Genomic DNA, 18,502 nt, shown 5'->3' with positions numbered 1-18,502 from the left:
TGTTTCAGAACGGACATTGACCCCGGGTCTGCAGGTTTGCTGCCAGACCCAAACCGAATCAGTTCCGGCGAAAAACCAACACTCGCACTATAAAAATAAACGGTATCAGCATTCTGTCACATACTTTCTCTCATAAGCTTGTCAACAACCTTTATCATGGGTTAGCGGTGAGGGTAAATATGATATTTTATAGTAAAAAATCACAAAAGTTGCAATAACTTTTGAACCATAATTGTTACAGCAATGGGGTGTTGTACTATTTTTTTTTTAAGTAACAATCCAATTTTTATGTTATTTTATAGTTTTTTTTAAGGGAAAATAACATCAGTTACAATTACTTTTGAATCGTAATATTTACGGAAATGGGATTTGTACCATTTTGTTCAGACTTTAAAGGACTATAACATACTAGATTTTTAAGAAAGTCGTTCGTGCCATTTTAGACAAAATATGATTTTTCCATTATTTTATGGGGTTTTATGGGAATTAGGGGTGTGCGAATATTCAAAAGTTCGAATAGTTGAACGAATACTTTAGTATTCGAGCCCGACTCGATCTGAATGAGTATATTCATTATTCGAACATTTGAATAGTAAACAAACTTAGAAATAATCTCTAATTTCAACAAAATAATTCATGGTATTGTGTTGTTTTATTTCATCCCAACATTTCATGCTTCGTCGGCAACGTCAGCATATTATGACATCTTCCTTAACTCTACACACGAACACGACCATTTTCAAGGACGATAATTTTGTTGTGTGATTGTTCAAATCACTCCGCTCAGCTGGCTAGCTTACAATGCTCCAATACGATAGGCTTACTGCAACCTACTGGCATGGAAACACAAGACTGTCAACCATTCTTATTTGATTAATTAACAATAGCAATAGCCTATATTTAGCAGCAATTATAGTCCGTGAGGTAGGCGAAGGACTCTGAGGGATTAACGTCCCTTCCACCAACGCACGCGCATTCACTAGCAGGGCCCTACCTACCCCACGGCGAGTGACCCATGTGTGTGTGTGTGTGTGTGTGTTGGTGTATAGTGTAGAAACACACAGAGGTGTGTGTGAGGACTGTAATCCCTTAGAGTCCTTCGCTGGCCTCACGGACTTTAAGTTTGTATTAGTTTACCAGACAGATATCTATTTGTATAAATTTTAAATATATTCTTTTAGCTTAGTTAATATTAGGATCTACTTTTTGTAACGTGAACTTAAAGTACAGTAGAATGACGAAATAAGTTGTCTGAAAGTGTTGTCTGAGTAGCAACTAGTAAGCCATGAGGATAGAACTACACTTCACAGTCTTTAGCATAGATTAAACATACTCCTTAACAAGACACGAACTCATGAATTAATTTCTATGAAAATAATCAGCAACATTTTTTTCCCATTTTTGAACAGAGAAATATCTTTTTTGTCTTGTTTTGTTACACAATTTTGTCTCTGCTTCTCTTCTGAAACAACACAACCAGATGCGTAATAAAGGCCAATGACCTAAATATCATGATTGTGCAATGTTGTATTTTAATGTAAAAATGCAAATCATGGCATTAATTTGAAAATATTTGTAGTTAATTCAAATTATTTTTTTGAAGATTCAAAGTTTCTACACGGAAAAAGAGAATCTGAAGTCAAACTGGACAAAGGACTCCCGAAAATACAACTATGTACAGATAGTGTCACGGTGCGTGGCGCCTCGCTGGAGCATGCGCACTAATTTGCTGTGTTAATTCCCCATCTGTCAAAACTTGGGCTAACATATGATTAAATGCAAATTCGTTATTACGCATGCGTCAGCCAGACACCTAGAACTATGGTCCGGCCTGTATCATTGTCATGCTATTAGAATCCCAGGCCAAGCCACCCAAGTCTAAATATAGCTTTAAGGTTGCACCCTCCCCTCCCCCCTCGCCATCTCCATTCACAGTGGCCCACTCCTTTCGAGGTCATTGTCCAACCCCTCCCATCCTTCTATTGTTTGTTTTGACTTCCTAGTATTTCTATTCTGACTTTTTCTTTAAACATTAAATTAAATAAATCATGGAAGTCGTAAAGGAATAAAAGTGATAAAACTTTTTAACTTAGCAAAACTACTGACTCAACAAGTTCTTGGAAGTACTTGACTTGCCTACAACAATGTCGGCATAAAATATTAATGGTTTTGGGTTTTGGGACTGCTAATGGTTTTTATTGCCCCACAACTCTAGTAATAAATTATTAAAATCCTAAACAATCATCTGATAAACCTTTTTATGTGCTCCTAACCAACGGCAGTGAATTGAAAGTAATTAATTGTTATAATCTGTACCGGAACCGAATACGCTATGTAATTAGGCTAGTACCTCGGTGCACCGCAGACCCCTAACTAAATGCATTTATATGTTTTCAAAAGTTTAAAATAAACAACCCGTTATTGTGTTGGTTGGAAAAAAGTAACCAGTTGTGTTACATTATTTTGTCAAAATGTTGCTGCCAAATCTTTACTCCTAAAAATGCTTTACCTAATTTTTAACTACTTTATTATGGCTATGACCTATCATAGTTGTAAAATAGGTTAAGCCTTTATCTTAACTGTTTTTTCTTGACATAATCATGTTAGGAGCCAAATGTGTTAATAATGTGTGATACTGTAATTGTTGTTAGAAAACCATAAATGTAGGAAATTATTCATTTTTATAGTAATATCAATTAAATAAAATGAGAAAAATACTGGAAGCCCTGTACTGTACTCATTTTGTACCAAGAAAAAATAAAATAGGTAAGGGCAAAAATCGATTATTTTAAAATGTTACATCGGTTAAAATCAGAATTATTAACCTTAGTAGGGATCCAAAACTGTGATTGGAAAATTCTTTTGAGTCTATCATAATAACATAAATATTCGCTGGGTAATATTCGATATTCCAAAATATTATGAAGTATTCGATTCGACTCGAACCCAAAAATCACTATTCGCACACCCCTAATGGGAATATCCCCATTAAAAATCAAAATTTCAAAAAAAAGAAAAAACCAATTTCTACAAACGAAAAGGAAACTATAGCCTAGATAGAACTGTGAAGATATTTTTGGCTGGCTAAGTGTACCAAAATATAACAAGTTTGATCCAATATATAATAGTTCATATAAAGCCTATATTTAAATCATTAATTAATAGGCCTTAGCCACAAATAAAATACTGTTTAACTCCTACAGGTAAAGTCTACACAAAAATAAAGTAGGCTTACCTAACCAATTTTTACAAACGATATGAAATTATAGCCTAGAGAGAACTACGAAGGTATTTTGGGCTGGCTATATGTACGTAAAAATAGGAAAGTTGACCAAATCAGTGCCATAGTGCATATTGAAATCATTAATTAATAGGCAGTAGCATAGACAATAGAGTAAATATAGACTGTCAAAGAAAGGTTTTGCGATCTGCCGCTAGAGCGTTATCGCCGTTCGATATCGGTTATCGGTATTCTATTCGGTTTCATCACCGACTACTTGCCAGCTGTTACCAGCACTACCACTCTTGCAAACGAAATGCTTACTATATCGCTAGTATCGTCTTCTGCAATCGTGTCAAAATCATGAACATCCTACGCGGCTGCGTATACATCATCATTGAATGCCGTGGTCCCGAAACGTCACCGTCGTCCACGATTGCGGCAAAATTGAGAACATCTTCAGCGGCCGTGTGGACATTATCGTCTTGCGCGATCGTAGAAAAGACGTGATCATTTTTTACCGCGGTCACAAAAACGTCGTCTAGCACGGTCGTGGTTTAAGAACATCTCCCACGGTCGTTTAGACATCATCATCGTCTTGCGCCATCACGGAAACGTGATCGATCGTTATCTAGCACGATCGCGGTAAAATCATTAAATTTCCCGACTTTGATGTCAAAATAAAGACTAAATCCCAACTTATTACCATTATGAACCATTATGAAATTCAAAACTAATACCTGACTTTCACGTTTTCCCCGACTACTAGACACCCTGGTTAATTAGATTTTGACCATGCAAATATAAAACAAATCCTTCCAATAAACCACTTCCGGTTCCTAATATTATGGATTGATAAAGAAAAACTTTGAATCATTGTAATGAAACTACAAAAGTATAACAAGTATATGTTTAAAAAAATACAATAAATGATGGAATTTAAATTAAGTTATTGCTAAATATTAAATAAGTACTTTTTCCAAGTAAGTAAGTAAGTAAATATTAAATACTCCAATCCTGGTGAATTCCTCCAAAGTTGGCAACACTACTCCCAACTACCAAGTTGTTATGGAAACGGTCGCTAGCGCTTGATGCTGCAGCGGTGGGCGCCGTAACTACACATTACCCGTAGCGGTCGGCGCCGGAATATACGCTAACCGAAGCACAGCTGACAGTCTCTATTTCTCTCTTTTTGTCTATGGCAGTAGCCACATATTAAAATACTGTTTACTGTTTAACCTTCACTGTGTAATGGTTAAGTTAACAAATACTCTGTCACTAAATCTAATTTAAATTTCGTGAAGGTAGTGATTCTACAATACTACTATCGTTCGTGTATCCTGTGTAGGTAATGAATATAAAAATAAATTGAAGCTTTCGACACAGAGGCACAAATTAGACACTAAAGGGAGACACATTAATTGGCAGCCCACACTCTTCACTACTGTAGTTGTTTACCACAGACGACACCGTGACACCGACCGATGCCGGATGCAGTGCAGTTTTTTGGGTTCGGCGTAAAATGACGCGGGAAGAGGACAGCTGATTTAAGTCGCTCAGACCAAAGAGTAAAGTGCCATCCACTCGGAGTAGGCCTACACGTACGAGAGAGAAGAACTGCTTTGCTCTCGCTTGTTGACAGTGTCTATTCAGGTCTCACACCCGACTTTATGTTTTGCTATTCACTGCTGAAACTTTTACTCTAAGTTTCCTCTTGCTTTCTAGAAATACGTCTCGGCTCATTGTTTTTGAATTTTAATGATTTTTCCTACAACGAGGGCGCAAATATTGGAATGTTGAGAAGGCGTATCGGCCCAGGTGGTATGCCAGTCCGCCCCTGTTCATAATTATGTTAAATGTACAAAATTTAAGAAAACAAACCTCAGAAGGTATGGTGACAACTATTTGTCCAATTCTCTCAAAGCAGGCAAGTCTTTAAAAAAGTTACATCTGCTAATCATATGGATCCATGCAGCATTATTTCTGCCTTAACTGCAAAATCTGGCCAAGATTGAGAAAATGTCGATTGGCTTAGGTTCAAGGTCGGGTTCAACCAGGGCTGTGGGTTCACCGGATGTCATTAGCAAGCAAACACAGGAAAAATACCGATACAAAAGATATGTATGTAATATCTACATATTTCCTTATAAAACTTGTTATAGATGTTGATAGTTCTGAGCAAAACTGATAAGTTAAGTTGATGAAATAGTTGTATTTTGTATTATATCTATAAACATTTTTTTATTGCTTTATTAAAAACCATTAAACATCATTGCTTTACTCGACTGGCTTTCACTGCTATGAAAGCAATCCTAGCTTATTTAGATTTGTTTAGAATTGTTAGATGTTGTTATGTGTGCTTTACTAGTATGAGGATGCTACTTTTAAAATGCCTTCTGATCTCGATAGATGGGCTCGGCATACATGACAGGTAATGTGAAGAGTTTATTTTACTCCAAATAATTCGCATATAATAAACAGTTTGACATGCCTCAGTAGATCCAGTAAATGCCACTTTGTCCACATGAGGATGTTGGGAGAGAGCTGCTCCAGCATCACCAAAGCCAGGCACCATGTTGATGACTCCAGACGGGAACCCTGCCTCTCTGGACAGTTGAGCTATGTGGAGGGCTGTGAGAGGTGTCTGCTCTGCTGGCTTCATGACTATCACATTACCTGTCACACCATCATCACATTATCATCACTTAAAGACAGCAATGCAAGGTGAGTGACAGTGACTGACCAAGATCAGGTCAGCTGAGCAATAGACATTTACATTATTTACATAAATCAATAGAAAGAATTAACGTTTTTTCTTTTTGAGCAAGAAATCATGCAGGCTAACAGCAAACATTTCACAAAACAAAATCTTTTGACTGTTGATTATAAAGTATCTTTTAATGTAATTTTTTACATAGCCTATTCTTTTAATGTAATTTTTTTGCATAGGCAAGTCAAAACATTAAAATCGCAAAGCATGATGTATTTCTGTATTTTTAATATGTTGTTAGGACTAGTTAGGGTATTTCATGATTTTATGGTTTCATGACAATTATGAACCCATTTATGTGGGATGGGCTTTTTTCAAAAGCTGTTTTAATAATGTAACAGTCTGCATCCTCTTGCGATATCTTTGTTTCTAAACCTTCGTTTCTGAAAGCAAAGTACAGTTGGTCAATGAGACAATGTTTCTTGGAGTCATTTGCTAAGAATTTCTCCTGAGGCAATTTGATGACCGTGGAAGTGTCAAACACAACATTGTTGCAGGACAGTGTACCATAGCGGCGCATTCGTTCTGCTGTTATGGTATTCCTGAGGTCCCCATCTTCAAGGGTATCCATCAAACACTACCGCCGTGCTCCTCCCAAAATGGTTGATTGCATCCTACTAATATTATAAATGAGAAAGTTTGGATGTATGGATGTATGGATGGATGTATGGATGTATGGATGTATGTTTGTGACAAGTGAACGCGAAAAATACTGGTCGGTATGGGCTGAAATTTGGCATGATGATAGCTTACATTCCCGATTAACATATAGGCATATTCTTATTTCAAAAATCCTTTCGGGCTCCGCCCCAGTGGCTCTGGAGTTTCCCATGTTATCCTTATGAGAAATGGAATTATTGAATCTTAACAGTTGTTTCAACTAAAAGTTGGTTCTGTTCTATGATGTTCAATAGCATTAAAGTTACAAGGATTACCAACAGGGTGCAGCACTATTATTTCTTTTACATTTATGACAACAGCTAATTTGCAACCAAAAGGTGAGTGAGCGTAGCGAACGAACTTCAACCTGGAGGCGAGTTAGCGTAGCGAACGAGCTAACCTGAAGGCAAGTGAGCGCAGCGAACGAGCTCCAACCTAAAGGTGAGTGAGCATAGCGAACAAACTTCAACCAGGACGTGACTGAGCCACGCGAACGAGATAATCTTGAAAATTAAGAAGTTAAACGGGGCAAAGCCCGCGGGTTACAGCTAGTAGGTGATATAGGATTCCTACTTCACTAGGATTTTCCTGGATAGACTCATTTCTATGCCAGATAACCTTAATGAAGAAGATATCCGCCATACACTACCACAAATGTAGTGTCATCAATAGGGATGCAGGGATGTTTTGTGGGAGACAGGGTAAAAGCGGCATATAATGAAGAACTGGCCCCTTTACTCATCCCTACTTCATTAAACAATGATATAGGGTAAAGGGCCAATTCAAATTTGATGTGTTTTTCTAACTCCTTGTCCGACTGCTTAGTGATACACAATGAATGTCATTCTATGGAAAATAGAGGGTACCATTTTTCCCTTAATACATGTTGTAAATGTTGTATGTGCATGTTGTAAGAGAAAATTATTTCAACTCGTTAAATAAAAAAATCTAGATATTCATAAATGATTTATTGCATAGTTACCAGAAAAGTGTTGGAGGAATTAGCTTTGTGATTAAACAAGAGCAAAACAAATTTACTACGAAAGCAGTTTTTAAGAATTCTGCCATAATATGGGTACTACACAATTTCTGAGGGCCGAACCCCAAAAAAATTTAAATTTTGGTAATAACTTAAAATCATTTGTAATATTTGAAAAATCATAGTTCAAAAACTATTTGATACACAAATTTGAAACTATGCTTAAATAAAAATATTAGAACTTTTATGTACCGTAGCCTACTTTAATTAATACATTTGAGTAGTAGAAAGAAAAATACACTGGTAATAAGTTATAAGCCAAAAACTAAAAAAAGTACATACATTTTGTTGTTTTTAACTTATTACGCAGGGAGCACAGGGTTTTTGAAGCTGCAAGCTTGGTTTTGAATTACCCTAACTGGTCCCACCAACATATTAATAAACGGTATCAGCATTCTGACACATACTTTCTCCCATAAGTTTGTCAACAACCTTTATCATGTGTAAGCGGTGAGAGTAAATATACGGAAATGGGATTTGTACAATTTTGTTCAGAATTTAAAGGACTATAAGATACTAAATTTTTATCAAAATCGTTCGGGCCATTTTTGGGAAAATCCGATTTTTCTGTTATTTTATGGGGGTTTTATGGGAAAATGACATAATTTACAATAACTTTTGAACCGTAATTTTTACAGAAATGGGATGTGTACCATTTTGTTCAGAATATAAAGGACTATATCATACTAAATTTTTATCAAAATCGTTCGGGCCATTTTTGGGAAAATCCGATTTTTCTGTTATTTTATGGGGGTTTTATGGGAAAATTACATAATTTACAATAACTTTTGAACCGTAATTTTTACAGAAATGGGATGTGTACCATTTTGTTCAGAATATAAAGGACTATATCATACTAAATTTTTATCAAAATCGTTCAGGCCATTTTTGGGAAAATCCTATTTTTCCGTTATTTTATGGGGTTTTATATGGAAAAATCCCCATTAAAAATAAAAATTTCTAAAAAATTAAAAAAACTTTCAAAATTGTAAGGACCATAACATACTATGTTTTTTATCAAAACCGGATTTTTTTCTAAAATCCTATTTTTTGTTATTTTATGGGGTTTTTAAGGGAAAATAACATATTTGACCATAACTTTTGAACCGTAATTTTTACAGAAATGGGATTTGTACCATTTTATTCAGAATTTAAAGGGCTACAACATACTACATTTTTATCAAAATCGTTCGGGCCATTTTTGAGAAAATCCGATTTTCCGGTTTTTTATGGGTTTTTATGGAAAAATCCCCATTAAAAATAAAAATTTCAAAAAAATGAAAAAACACCTGGAGATACCATGGATTAGAACCTACATACCAAATTTCATCGAAATCGGACCACAGGTGTAGTCTCTAGCTCTGTACACATCCAGACACACAGACACACACACACACAGACATCACTTCGAAAACCACTTTTTTTGGGTCCAGGGGGACCCAAAACGAATATATCCACTCAAAACTCAAACTCGAAAATTTTGACGAAAACAATACTTTCTCCATGGTATAGGGAGAAAGTAAAAATACAGAAATACATCAGGCTTTCCGATTTTAGCCTCTTTTTATGTACGATTTTACTGGCCTACTAGATGTCTTGTAAAAACAGAATCAGTTTGTGGTAGTCCACAGTTAAATTTACCAGTGGCAATAGCTGGGCCGATTTTCCAAGCAGCCATCAGTAGTGGAAAATTCCAAGGTATGATTTGAGCACAGACACCTACGGGCTCATGGCGGGTGTAGGCAAAGAAGTCTCCATCCAATGGCACAGTCTTGCCATGGTTCTTGTCTGCATAGCCAGCATAGTAGCGCAGGCACTTTATACTCAAAGGAACATCTACTCCGTATGACATAGCATATGGTTTGCCATTGTCTAGTGTTTCCAAGCTCTAGAATAAGAAAGTAAAGTATTACTACAGTACTTGTTAAGGTTAACATATAAATAATTTAAAATCGTGTTTATATATTTTTAAATTTGTATACTAAAATAAAAATTATTAACTAACAAACATTTTACAAAATATTTTACTGGAATCAATTGACAAATTCTTTAACATTTCATTGAAATATTGTAGGATTGAAATGATCAAAGGTGAACGATCATCATATAACCACATTTTGAAAAAGCTAGGCTTACTTTACTTGTCTTGTTCCCTTTTTTGGGGGGTTTCATTTTTTTAACTTATTGAAATTGAAACGTTATTGAAAACAGGTTTAACTAGATACTATAATTTACAATTAGACTATTAGTTCTTACTGCAAGATACTGAGCGTCCCGTTCTATTAGATCAGCAAGTCGGTTGAGTAGAAGTCCTCGTTGAGAGGCATTCAGCTTTCTCCAAGGGGAATTTAGAGAAAATGCTTTGTTTGCTGCTTCTACTGCTATGTCCACATCAGTCTGAAATCATTTAATTCAAGATTTTAGGTGGCTTTTAACTTTAAAGCTGTACAATGGAATTCTCATTTAATAAAAATAAACTTGAGATATGATGAGGATTTTTACATTTCTCCCTTTCTTTTTAAGGCATTGTATAATTTTGGGGAAAAAATCTTCTCTCAATAAGGCCAACTAATTTCATTTTTTATTAAGAGCTTTTATTTCAAACACTTTAGTAATTCAGGTGCACTCATATTAGACAGGATACAATAATGTTTCTTTTAGTTGTGTCAAACATCCTTCCACGGTTAACAAGATTTGTGGGCAGGATTTGACTGTTTTGTCCAGATCTGAGATTTAAGACAATTTCCACAAAGGGAAGAAGCTATTATTGTAGGTGGCACAGAAAGACTTAGGCCGCGGCTCCACTTGCCGTAGATTGCAGCGCTGCAAATTGTAGCTGGTCAGTTGAAGAAATGGGAAGGCAGCGATCAAACGAAGGTGGCTCCACTAGCGACAGTCTGCAGCGCGCTACATTTTACGGCGCGCCGTAGAATGTAGCGTCGCGCGGGAATGGAACTCGGACCATTTTCACGCTACATTTTGCAGCGAACAGGTGGCTTCACTAGCTGTAGATTGTAGTGCCGCGTCAAAGTGTACGTACAACCGACCAGCATACAGGCACGAGACACACGCTACAATCAGTATCGACTTTTTAGTGTCCTTAGTTTTTGATTTTTGTGGATTGATTTGTAATCAATGGAGCCTGAACTATAGACTGTGAAATTATTATATTATAAATTTATAACTTATTATATCGGGAGTGTGGGGATCTTGTTTTATAGAGGTTGTGTAGGGGGTTTCTACTTTATACATATTATAAATTAATACAGTAGTGATTGGAGAAGCAAATACGTAAACACATTCAATTTGTTTTTAAATGCAGCAGTCGTCAAATTGTTATGATTAGCCCTATAATGAAAAGTTCCTAATGGTTGTTTTAGATTATTATTAATATGTACAACAAAAACTCAAGAAACTCATTGATATTCAGCGTAGGCCTACTTTGGTTAGACATATTACTTCTGAGGGTAAATGAGTGCAATAAAAAATAAAAAATGGAAATAGAATAGAAATAGAGATAAAATGACCATTACAGTAAGAGTAGGTAATTCGACACACCCAGGATTGATGAAGCGAGGGTTCACTGTATAAAATTAATTAGTTAAAATTCAGTACACTAAAATTGCATTAATGTCACTGAAAGCCGTTCCCCTACTCCAATTGCTTCTCTTAGTTTGGTATTCTTCTTCTTCAAACGTGTTGATACTGTCTGAATACTTTTGTAGTTTAGTATGCAATGTGTAGAACATCCCTTCGGACTTTCTATTGCTTAAAATTGGATGGATCCAACATTTTCGGATGCTGTGATCGGCGTCGTCTTGATAAAAGTACACTGATAACAACAAGACTACGAATGTTAATTTGCGGCATGATCCAGGGTCAAATTTACCTCCGCGCTACACTAAACTGCTAGTGGAGCCACGGTGCATGTGAGGACGCTGCAGATTGTAGTTCGTACTCTGCTGCTAGTGGAGCCACCAACTGTCGCGTGTAGCGCGCTACAATTTGCAGCGCGACGATTTACGGCAAGTGGAGCCCCAGCCTTAGACCCAGAACCGATTTAGCCTGCTTTCATTTTGATGTTCCCAGAGGCCTAAACACCGTTGGTTCGAATTTTTATATATAAATATATTAATAACTAATATACAGGGTGGCTGGCCATCAGTGTTACAAACATGTTTTTGTGTATAAGGGGTCCAAGTGTAAAAATTGGCTTCCTAAAGATTTTTTTTTAATAACCATGTTTTTAAACACCACAATACATCAATTTCTCAATTACCTGTAAATAGATTTGAGTAGATGATGTCATTTTCATGTTCTATATTAAATTTTGAATATGAATCATTGAAAATGTTAGAGGATCAATGATAAAAACTCCATTGTAAATCGTTCCAAAGATTAAAATTAAGGTCCTTGATAAAAATTAAAAATCATTGGTTTATTGCATTTTTCTTCACCCTGTATACAAGAGAGTAGCAAAATATTTTGAAAACTGTGCCATTTTATAAGCTTTCCAACCATTCTACACTATTGAGATTTAGATTTGTTTGTTTTAGTAGATTGAATACTAGAAAACACAAGGATTTTTTTACTGTTTTTTTTACGTTTATACTGTTCAAACTGAACAAAAAAGTTTTGCTGGTCCTCATTAAAGGTACTCATTAAACCAAATTCTATTTAAATAATATATTTAAGTGAAAATCAAATCAGGCAAATGGGAATTTGCTTAGGCTGCAGGTTTGCTGCGGCGAGGTATTTTACAATAGCTAGGCCTATGTATATTTTAAATTTACTGTATACATTTCATATCTAAACCTTGCTGTTAAGGGATGTTTTTCCGTAGCAGGGCCACTAAAATGTAATATTTGTTTGAAAAAAAAAAATTAAAATGACAGAAATCAAACAAAATTGATGGTTTTTAAATATAAATTTAAAATTTCCTCAATAACCGTTAGAGATAGTTCAATTATGGTAAGGCCTAATAGAAGCATTTTTGTGTGTTCATCGACTTTTGTTCGAACAAGATCTCTGCATTTCCAATTGTTAGAAAAATGTGGCCACAAAAATATTAAAATTGGCAGCCAATTTCTAAGATGGCAGCTGTAGCACAGTATGCACGGAATGTTGATTTTTGATATGTTGTTACTGAATACTAGTCCTACACATGTGCAAAGTTTCATGACTCAGGGAATTGTTTCCAGGTAGAAGGGTATTTTTACCTAAAATGACTGGACTATGCTGAATGCATGCCTAGTATGTTTGAAATTTTAAAAACCCTTTGTTTTGGAGTCTTCAAACCGATATAGCGAACATAAGCGGATCTAAACTTCAGTAGTGTAGCATGTAGTTGGAAAGCTTAATAAATGGCACAGTTTTCAACTTTTTTTGCTACGTATACAGGGTGTAGAAAAAGGCAATAGACCAATGATTTTTTTAAATTTTTATCAAAGGTCTTAAATTTAAAGGAAGGATTTACAATGGAGTTTTTATTACTGATGCTCTAACATTTTCAATGATTCATATTCAAAATTTAACGTAGAACATGAAAATGACATCATCTACTCAAATCTATTTACAGGTAATTGAGGAATTGCTGTAGGGTATTGTGTTTATTTAACATGGTTATTTTGGAAAAAAATAAAATAATTCTTTGGGAAGCCAATTTTTACACTTGGAACCCCTTATATGCATCATCACACTCCATTTACTTTGTACTTACACCATAAAAATTTTCTAACACTGATGACCAGCCACCCTGTAAGAAATAACATTAAAACCCTTTTTTCTAAAAAAAAAAGTGTACTCATGTTATAGTTATTAATTACTTAGTATCCCTCATAAGTGAACAAGTTTACAATTATGAATATATAGACCTATATTTTATAATACTGTACATATAAAATCTCAGACTTTGAAAATCTCGAGTAATTTTCATCTGATTTTGATGAAATTTGGCATAAATGTGTAGAGCTAGAGCTGGATAAACTTCATTCAGTTTGTGAACTAGCAAGATCAGTCATGGAAAGAGAATTTTATGGGGTTTTTAAATGTTTAAAAATTAGACTTTTCACGTTTTTGCCCTTTAAACATATAACTGCCCAAAGTTCATTAGAACCAATATGTAGAGCTTATAAAACAAACAATTGTGTTGAAGCATTGTTATACCGAGTGTCTCATAATACTCCCCCCTGGTTAATGTTTGAACGGCTGCATATATTCGAAGAAGCTTCGATATACGTTTAGGGTAATGTAAAGTACTTTTTGTTAGTATTTTGAAATTCAGTGTATTAATCAAATGGTTTCATTATTCCTTATCATATTTTTAATATCAACTAGTTGTTCTGTGCTTCGCAACAGAGCAAGAATACTTATAGGAGATTAATGTGGGTCTCTAAATCTACTGTAAAAAACAATTAATCACACTTAGCAAATGATACAGGAAAATCTTGATTGTACTATAGATAAAGTGTTCGTCTATGATTGTACTTGTTGCTTATTTAAATGAAACTCTAGTGTATTTGCATTAAAATCAAAACTATATTTACCTTTATTGTAATGTAAACACCTAAATGATATTTAAGGGGGTTTCACATCAAAATCTTGATCGGTGTGCTGCTTGGGATTTTCTCAGTTTGTGATCCTTAATAGCTTGATAGGTATAGATAAGAGTTGCAGGGTAGTTACTAATAAGTATAGTTAGGCTTTAAAAATTAACAGCCTCGGCTGCCTGTGTTGAGGTCACTTAGTATTCTTTTCCAATACAAAAGCAAATTATGTAAACAAATAGATTATTTTGAAATAAGTACATACAAATTGAAAAGAAGAACACTGTGCTAAATACAATTTTTAGAAATATTGCGAGAGTAGGGTCTACGAGATTGTGCTGTTGCAGTCTGCAATGAATTTGAATTCGTTAAGTAGTAGCCTACATTTCACACGTGACCACCATCATAGTCAAAACCTTTAGAATGGTTCCGATTGTTTTAATGTATTGGTTGGTAGCTATTCACAACTGTCACGTTCAGACTTTAGTCTTTTTACACTTATGGTTCTAGAAAAGTTGTAAAGCCTGTTATGCTTTTTTTCTAATGTCCAATAGTTTTAATCAATAAAGATATGAATCTTTTATAATACAGGGTGCGGCGCGGGAACTTACTTATTTGAATTACGCGCCGTGTGGCGGCCATTAGTCCTAGGAAGGCGGGGCCATGCGCAATCTAGTGGGCGGGCCATGCGCAATCTGGTGGGTGGGCTATGAAGTTTTTCGTCCACTCAGTTCAAATGCAACCATGCAGTGGTCGAGAGAGGAGCGCGCGTTCGCAGTCTCTGTGTACTTTTCTAGTGGCCGGTCTATCGTTGCAACCCAGCGTGCGTTTAGGAGGCAGCCCACTGGTCGTGTTCCTGGTCGAACATCAATCGTTCAGTGGGTGAATACTTTTATGAATACAGGCAGTGTGTGGAAACAAAAACCAGGTCCTTCCAAAACCACTAGAACGCCAGAAAATGTCGAGAGAGTAAGGCAGGCGGTTTTGCAATCAACTAAGCGATCCGCACGAAAACATGCATCTGCGCTTAGAATTTCAGATCGCACAGTTAGGCGAATTCTGCACCAAGACTTAAAATTCCACCCTTACAAACAGGCAGTGGTGCAAAAACTAAATCCACGTGATTTTGTTTCACAACAAAGGGCATGTGAAGCCATCGTTGAAAACTTGCCTAACAACGCATTTTGTGTTTTTTAGTGATAGAGCACATTTTCATCTGTCAGGGTGTGTGAATAAGCAAAACATGCGATATTGGAGTGGTGTGAACCCCCGAGAACTTCATGAGAAGCCCCTTCATGCAGAACGAGTGACTGTTTGGTGTGCCTTATCCAGGACTGGCATCATAGGCCCATAGTTTTTTGAAGAGAACAATAGGGCAGTTACAGTCACTTCTGAACGGTAATTCAGATGATTCAAGAGTTTTTCCTTCCAAAACTTGATGAACTTGGTGTAAGAAATGTGTGGTTTCAACAAGATGGGGCCACGGCTCACACAGCACGCGCTTCAATGGCTCTCTTGCGCGAACACTTTCCACAACGCCTGATCTCCTTAAGGGGCGATCTCCAGTGGCCAGCACGCTCGCCGGACTTAGCCCCCTGCGATTTTTTTTTTGTGGGGATACTTGAAATCCTTGGTGTACACCAATCGTCTGAGGACCCTAGCTGAACTGAAGGACAACATTCGCGTTGCTATTGCTGACATTGGTCCAGACATGCTTGAGAAGGTGGAGCGAAACTTCCGATCTCGTCTGACAAAATGTATTGAACAGCATGGAGGTCACCTACATGATGTAATATTCAAGAATTAAACTTGTAAGTAAACCCGACGAAACTTTAAATGTAGCTCTTTGTAAAAAAGAAATAATTAAAACGCTATCTTTAATACTTTTTACTTTGTGATTATTTTAAAAGAGTAAGTTCCCACGCCGCACCCTGTAGTAGCAGCTATAATAATTAGAAATAGCTATAATAGTAAGCAGTAATAATTGTAGCAGCTAAGTTAAGGGATAAATTAAATTAAATAAAACTGTTGTACAAAACACAAAGTAAACCTTTAATAATTTAGGTGTACATTAAATCTCTGTAGTTGGCTGCCATTAAAAAAAAATAATAGTCAAATAATGAAAAAATATTAGGCCTAAGTTCAAGTAGGCCCACCTATATTATGTAAACTAACAATTTTGATAGGAAAAAGTATTCAATCTAGAGGTTTACAGTTTACTGTATCTAAAACTTATACAGCACGATGGACATCTTGTTATAAGCCACCATGACTCACAATAATATGTACGGTATATTGTGCTTCATTTACAGCAAGCCAACATACCTTATCCGATCGTTGAACTTCCGCAATCACTTTACCAGAAGCTGGATCAATGGTTTCAAAAGTTTTACCAGAACTAGATTTCAACCACTCGTTGTTAATGAATATCTGAAATCAAGAATGATGATGTATATGTTAAATCTTTTGATGATTTAGTCAGCTGATTCAATTGTCCAGAAATGTATTATATTAAACAAAACAAACATAGCCTACCACTGAAAAACAATATTATATAGGCACTAATAATATATTGGTTTAAACTTACAATTAAATCAAGCGCGTTATGATTTCCTTTTGCATTATTATCGTGTTGTGTTTTTGGCAGACGACCCGTTTTACATCTCGTGGAATTTTACCCCGCCACTTAGGCCTATGCCTAAATGGTTATAAATTAATTGTTGTCAAATTTTTACGCAATCAAAACAATAAAAAGGAATAACCTCTACCACTGTAAAAAAAACTATAATATATATATATTTATATTATATTTGATACTGTTCACGTGTAGGGCTACTGTAAATATTAATAAATAATACACCATAGTACCCTTTTTTTAATTATTTTTAATGACTGATGCATTTCAACACTAAGGTCATGGTGACAGTCTTTCACAATGTTATTAAATCTAATATGTAAACAAAGAAAATAAGTACAATCACATGTTTAAATTTTAACTAAATCTATCTTGAGTTGGAAAATTATATAATTAAGAATATCGTTATACCAATGGTTTTACTTATAAATTTTGTCTTAATTCTTGGATCTTATCATAAATTGGGTTTAAATTTTGTGTTTGCATTATGTTAAGGATGTTGCTTTCATTTTTTCTTGTTGCTAGATATATATGTAATTCTTCTTTTACATTCATCCTTTCTCCTTTTTGTTCATGTTCTAAAATTTTGACACTATCTTAAATTTTTCCATAACTATGGTTATGTGATAAAATGTGTTCCGGGTACATTGATTTTTGAGTTGTCATGTTGTTGGATTTTACTGATTGAATGTGTTCTTTGAATCGGCAAGAAATTGATCGCCCTGTTTGTCCGATATGAAATTTAGAACAATCTTTGCAATTGATTTGGTATATTCCTGGTTTTTCATATTTATTCATTGGTAGCCGATTATTGTTGGACATTTGTTGTATTAATCTGAAGGAGTTATTTCTTGTTCTATAACTAATTTTGAATTTTGACTTGTCAAATGTTTTTCTTAATGGTTTATCGATCGAGGTACTGAATGGGAGACATATAAAGTTCTTCATATAAAGCAGTACCTCTGGACAGAATAAAAGTAGGTATAATTGAAATTTAGTTTGTAAGTTAAATTAAAACTCAAATAAAAGTGTAAACATTGAGTCAGTAAAATTGTTAATTCCCTACATATTTCTGTAAGTTTTTAAAACCTATTAAAATCCTAATCCAAACATTTGTTGATCAGTTCAAATTTGTAAACAAAAAGCTACCATATCAAAATTATTCAAAAACATTTAAAGAATACATTGTAATGATCCTTCTGTTTCCATGAAAATAATGTTTCTTAAAAATCATAACTAAACTATTATTATAATCATAAAACTTGAGAATCTTGGGAGCAGAACCTGTACCTCTTAACCTCTGCTGTTTCAACTGTCAAAGTATTAACAGCTGGCTTCAATTAATATTTTTGACTATTTACACTCTTTCAAAATGTAAACATTGAAACTTTTGAAGCCCATGGGACGTAGCCCAAGGGAAATATGATAACAGGAATAGGCCTATGTTAATCAGGTATGTTTCAAACTACCTTCATACAAAATTTTATTTCAATCAGTACAGAGGTTCTTGCGTTATTGAGTAACAGACAGACACACAAACAGACACCATCTCATTTTTATATATTTGTATAGATTAAATATATAAACAATAATCCCAACTCACAAGGTAGTCCAGTGAATAGAGGTATGTTAA

The 18,502-nt window shown here is 35.1% G+C and overlaps 1 protein-coding gene across 2 annotated transcripts in view; it reads right to left on the bottom strand.

Moving 5' to 3' along the window:
- Nucleotides 1–18,502, bottom strand: part of LOC128983244 (aldehyde dehydrogenase, mitochondrial) — a 99,235-nt gene that overhangs the window by 69,313 nt on the left and 11,420 nt on the right. The window contains exons 2-5 of one of the 2 annotated variants that reach the window (XM_054402478.1): nt 16,560–16,664; nt 9,946–10,086; nt 9,331–9,577; nt 5,712–5,896 (exon numbers count right to left, since the gene is read on the bottom strand). In XM_054402478.1, the coding sequence (XP_054258453.1) occupies nt 5,712–5,896; nt 9,331–9,577; nt 9,946–10,086; nt 16,560–16,664 (678 nt within the window). The remainder of the gene's footprint in view (nt 1–5,711; nt 5,897–9,330; nt 9,578–9,945; nt 10,087–16,559; nt 16,665–18,502) is intronic. The other variant, XM_054402479.1, reaches the window with a different exon arrangement.

This window comes from Macrosteles quadrilineatus, unplaced genomic scaffold (genome assembly GCF_028750875.1).
Source record: "Macrosteles quadrilineatus isolate MER2022 unplaced genomic scaffold, UCM_ALF_1.0 Scaffold_1__1_contigs__length_201487025, whole genome shotgun sequence".
Classification (NCBI taxonomy): domain Eukaryota; kingdom Metazoa; phylum Arthropoda; class Insecta; order Hemiptera; family Cicadellidae; genus Macrosteles; species Macrosteles quadrilineatus.
This window is presented reverse-complemented; position numbering and strand designations above follow the sequence as displayed.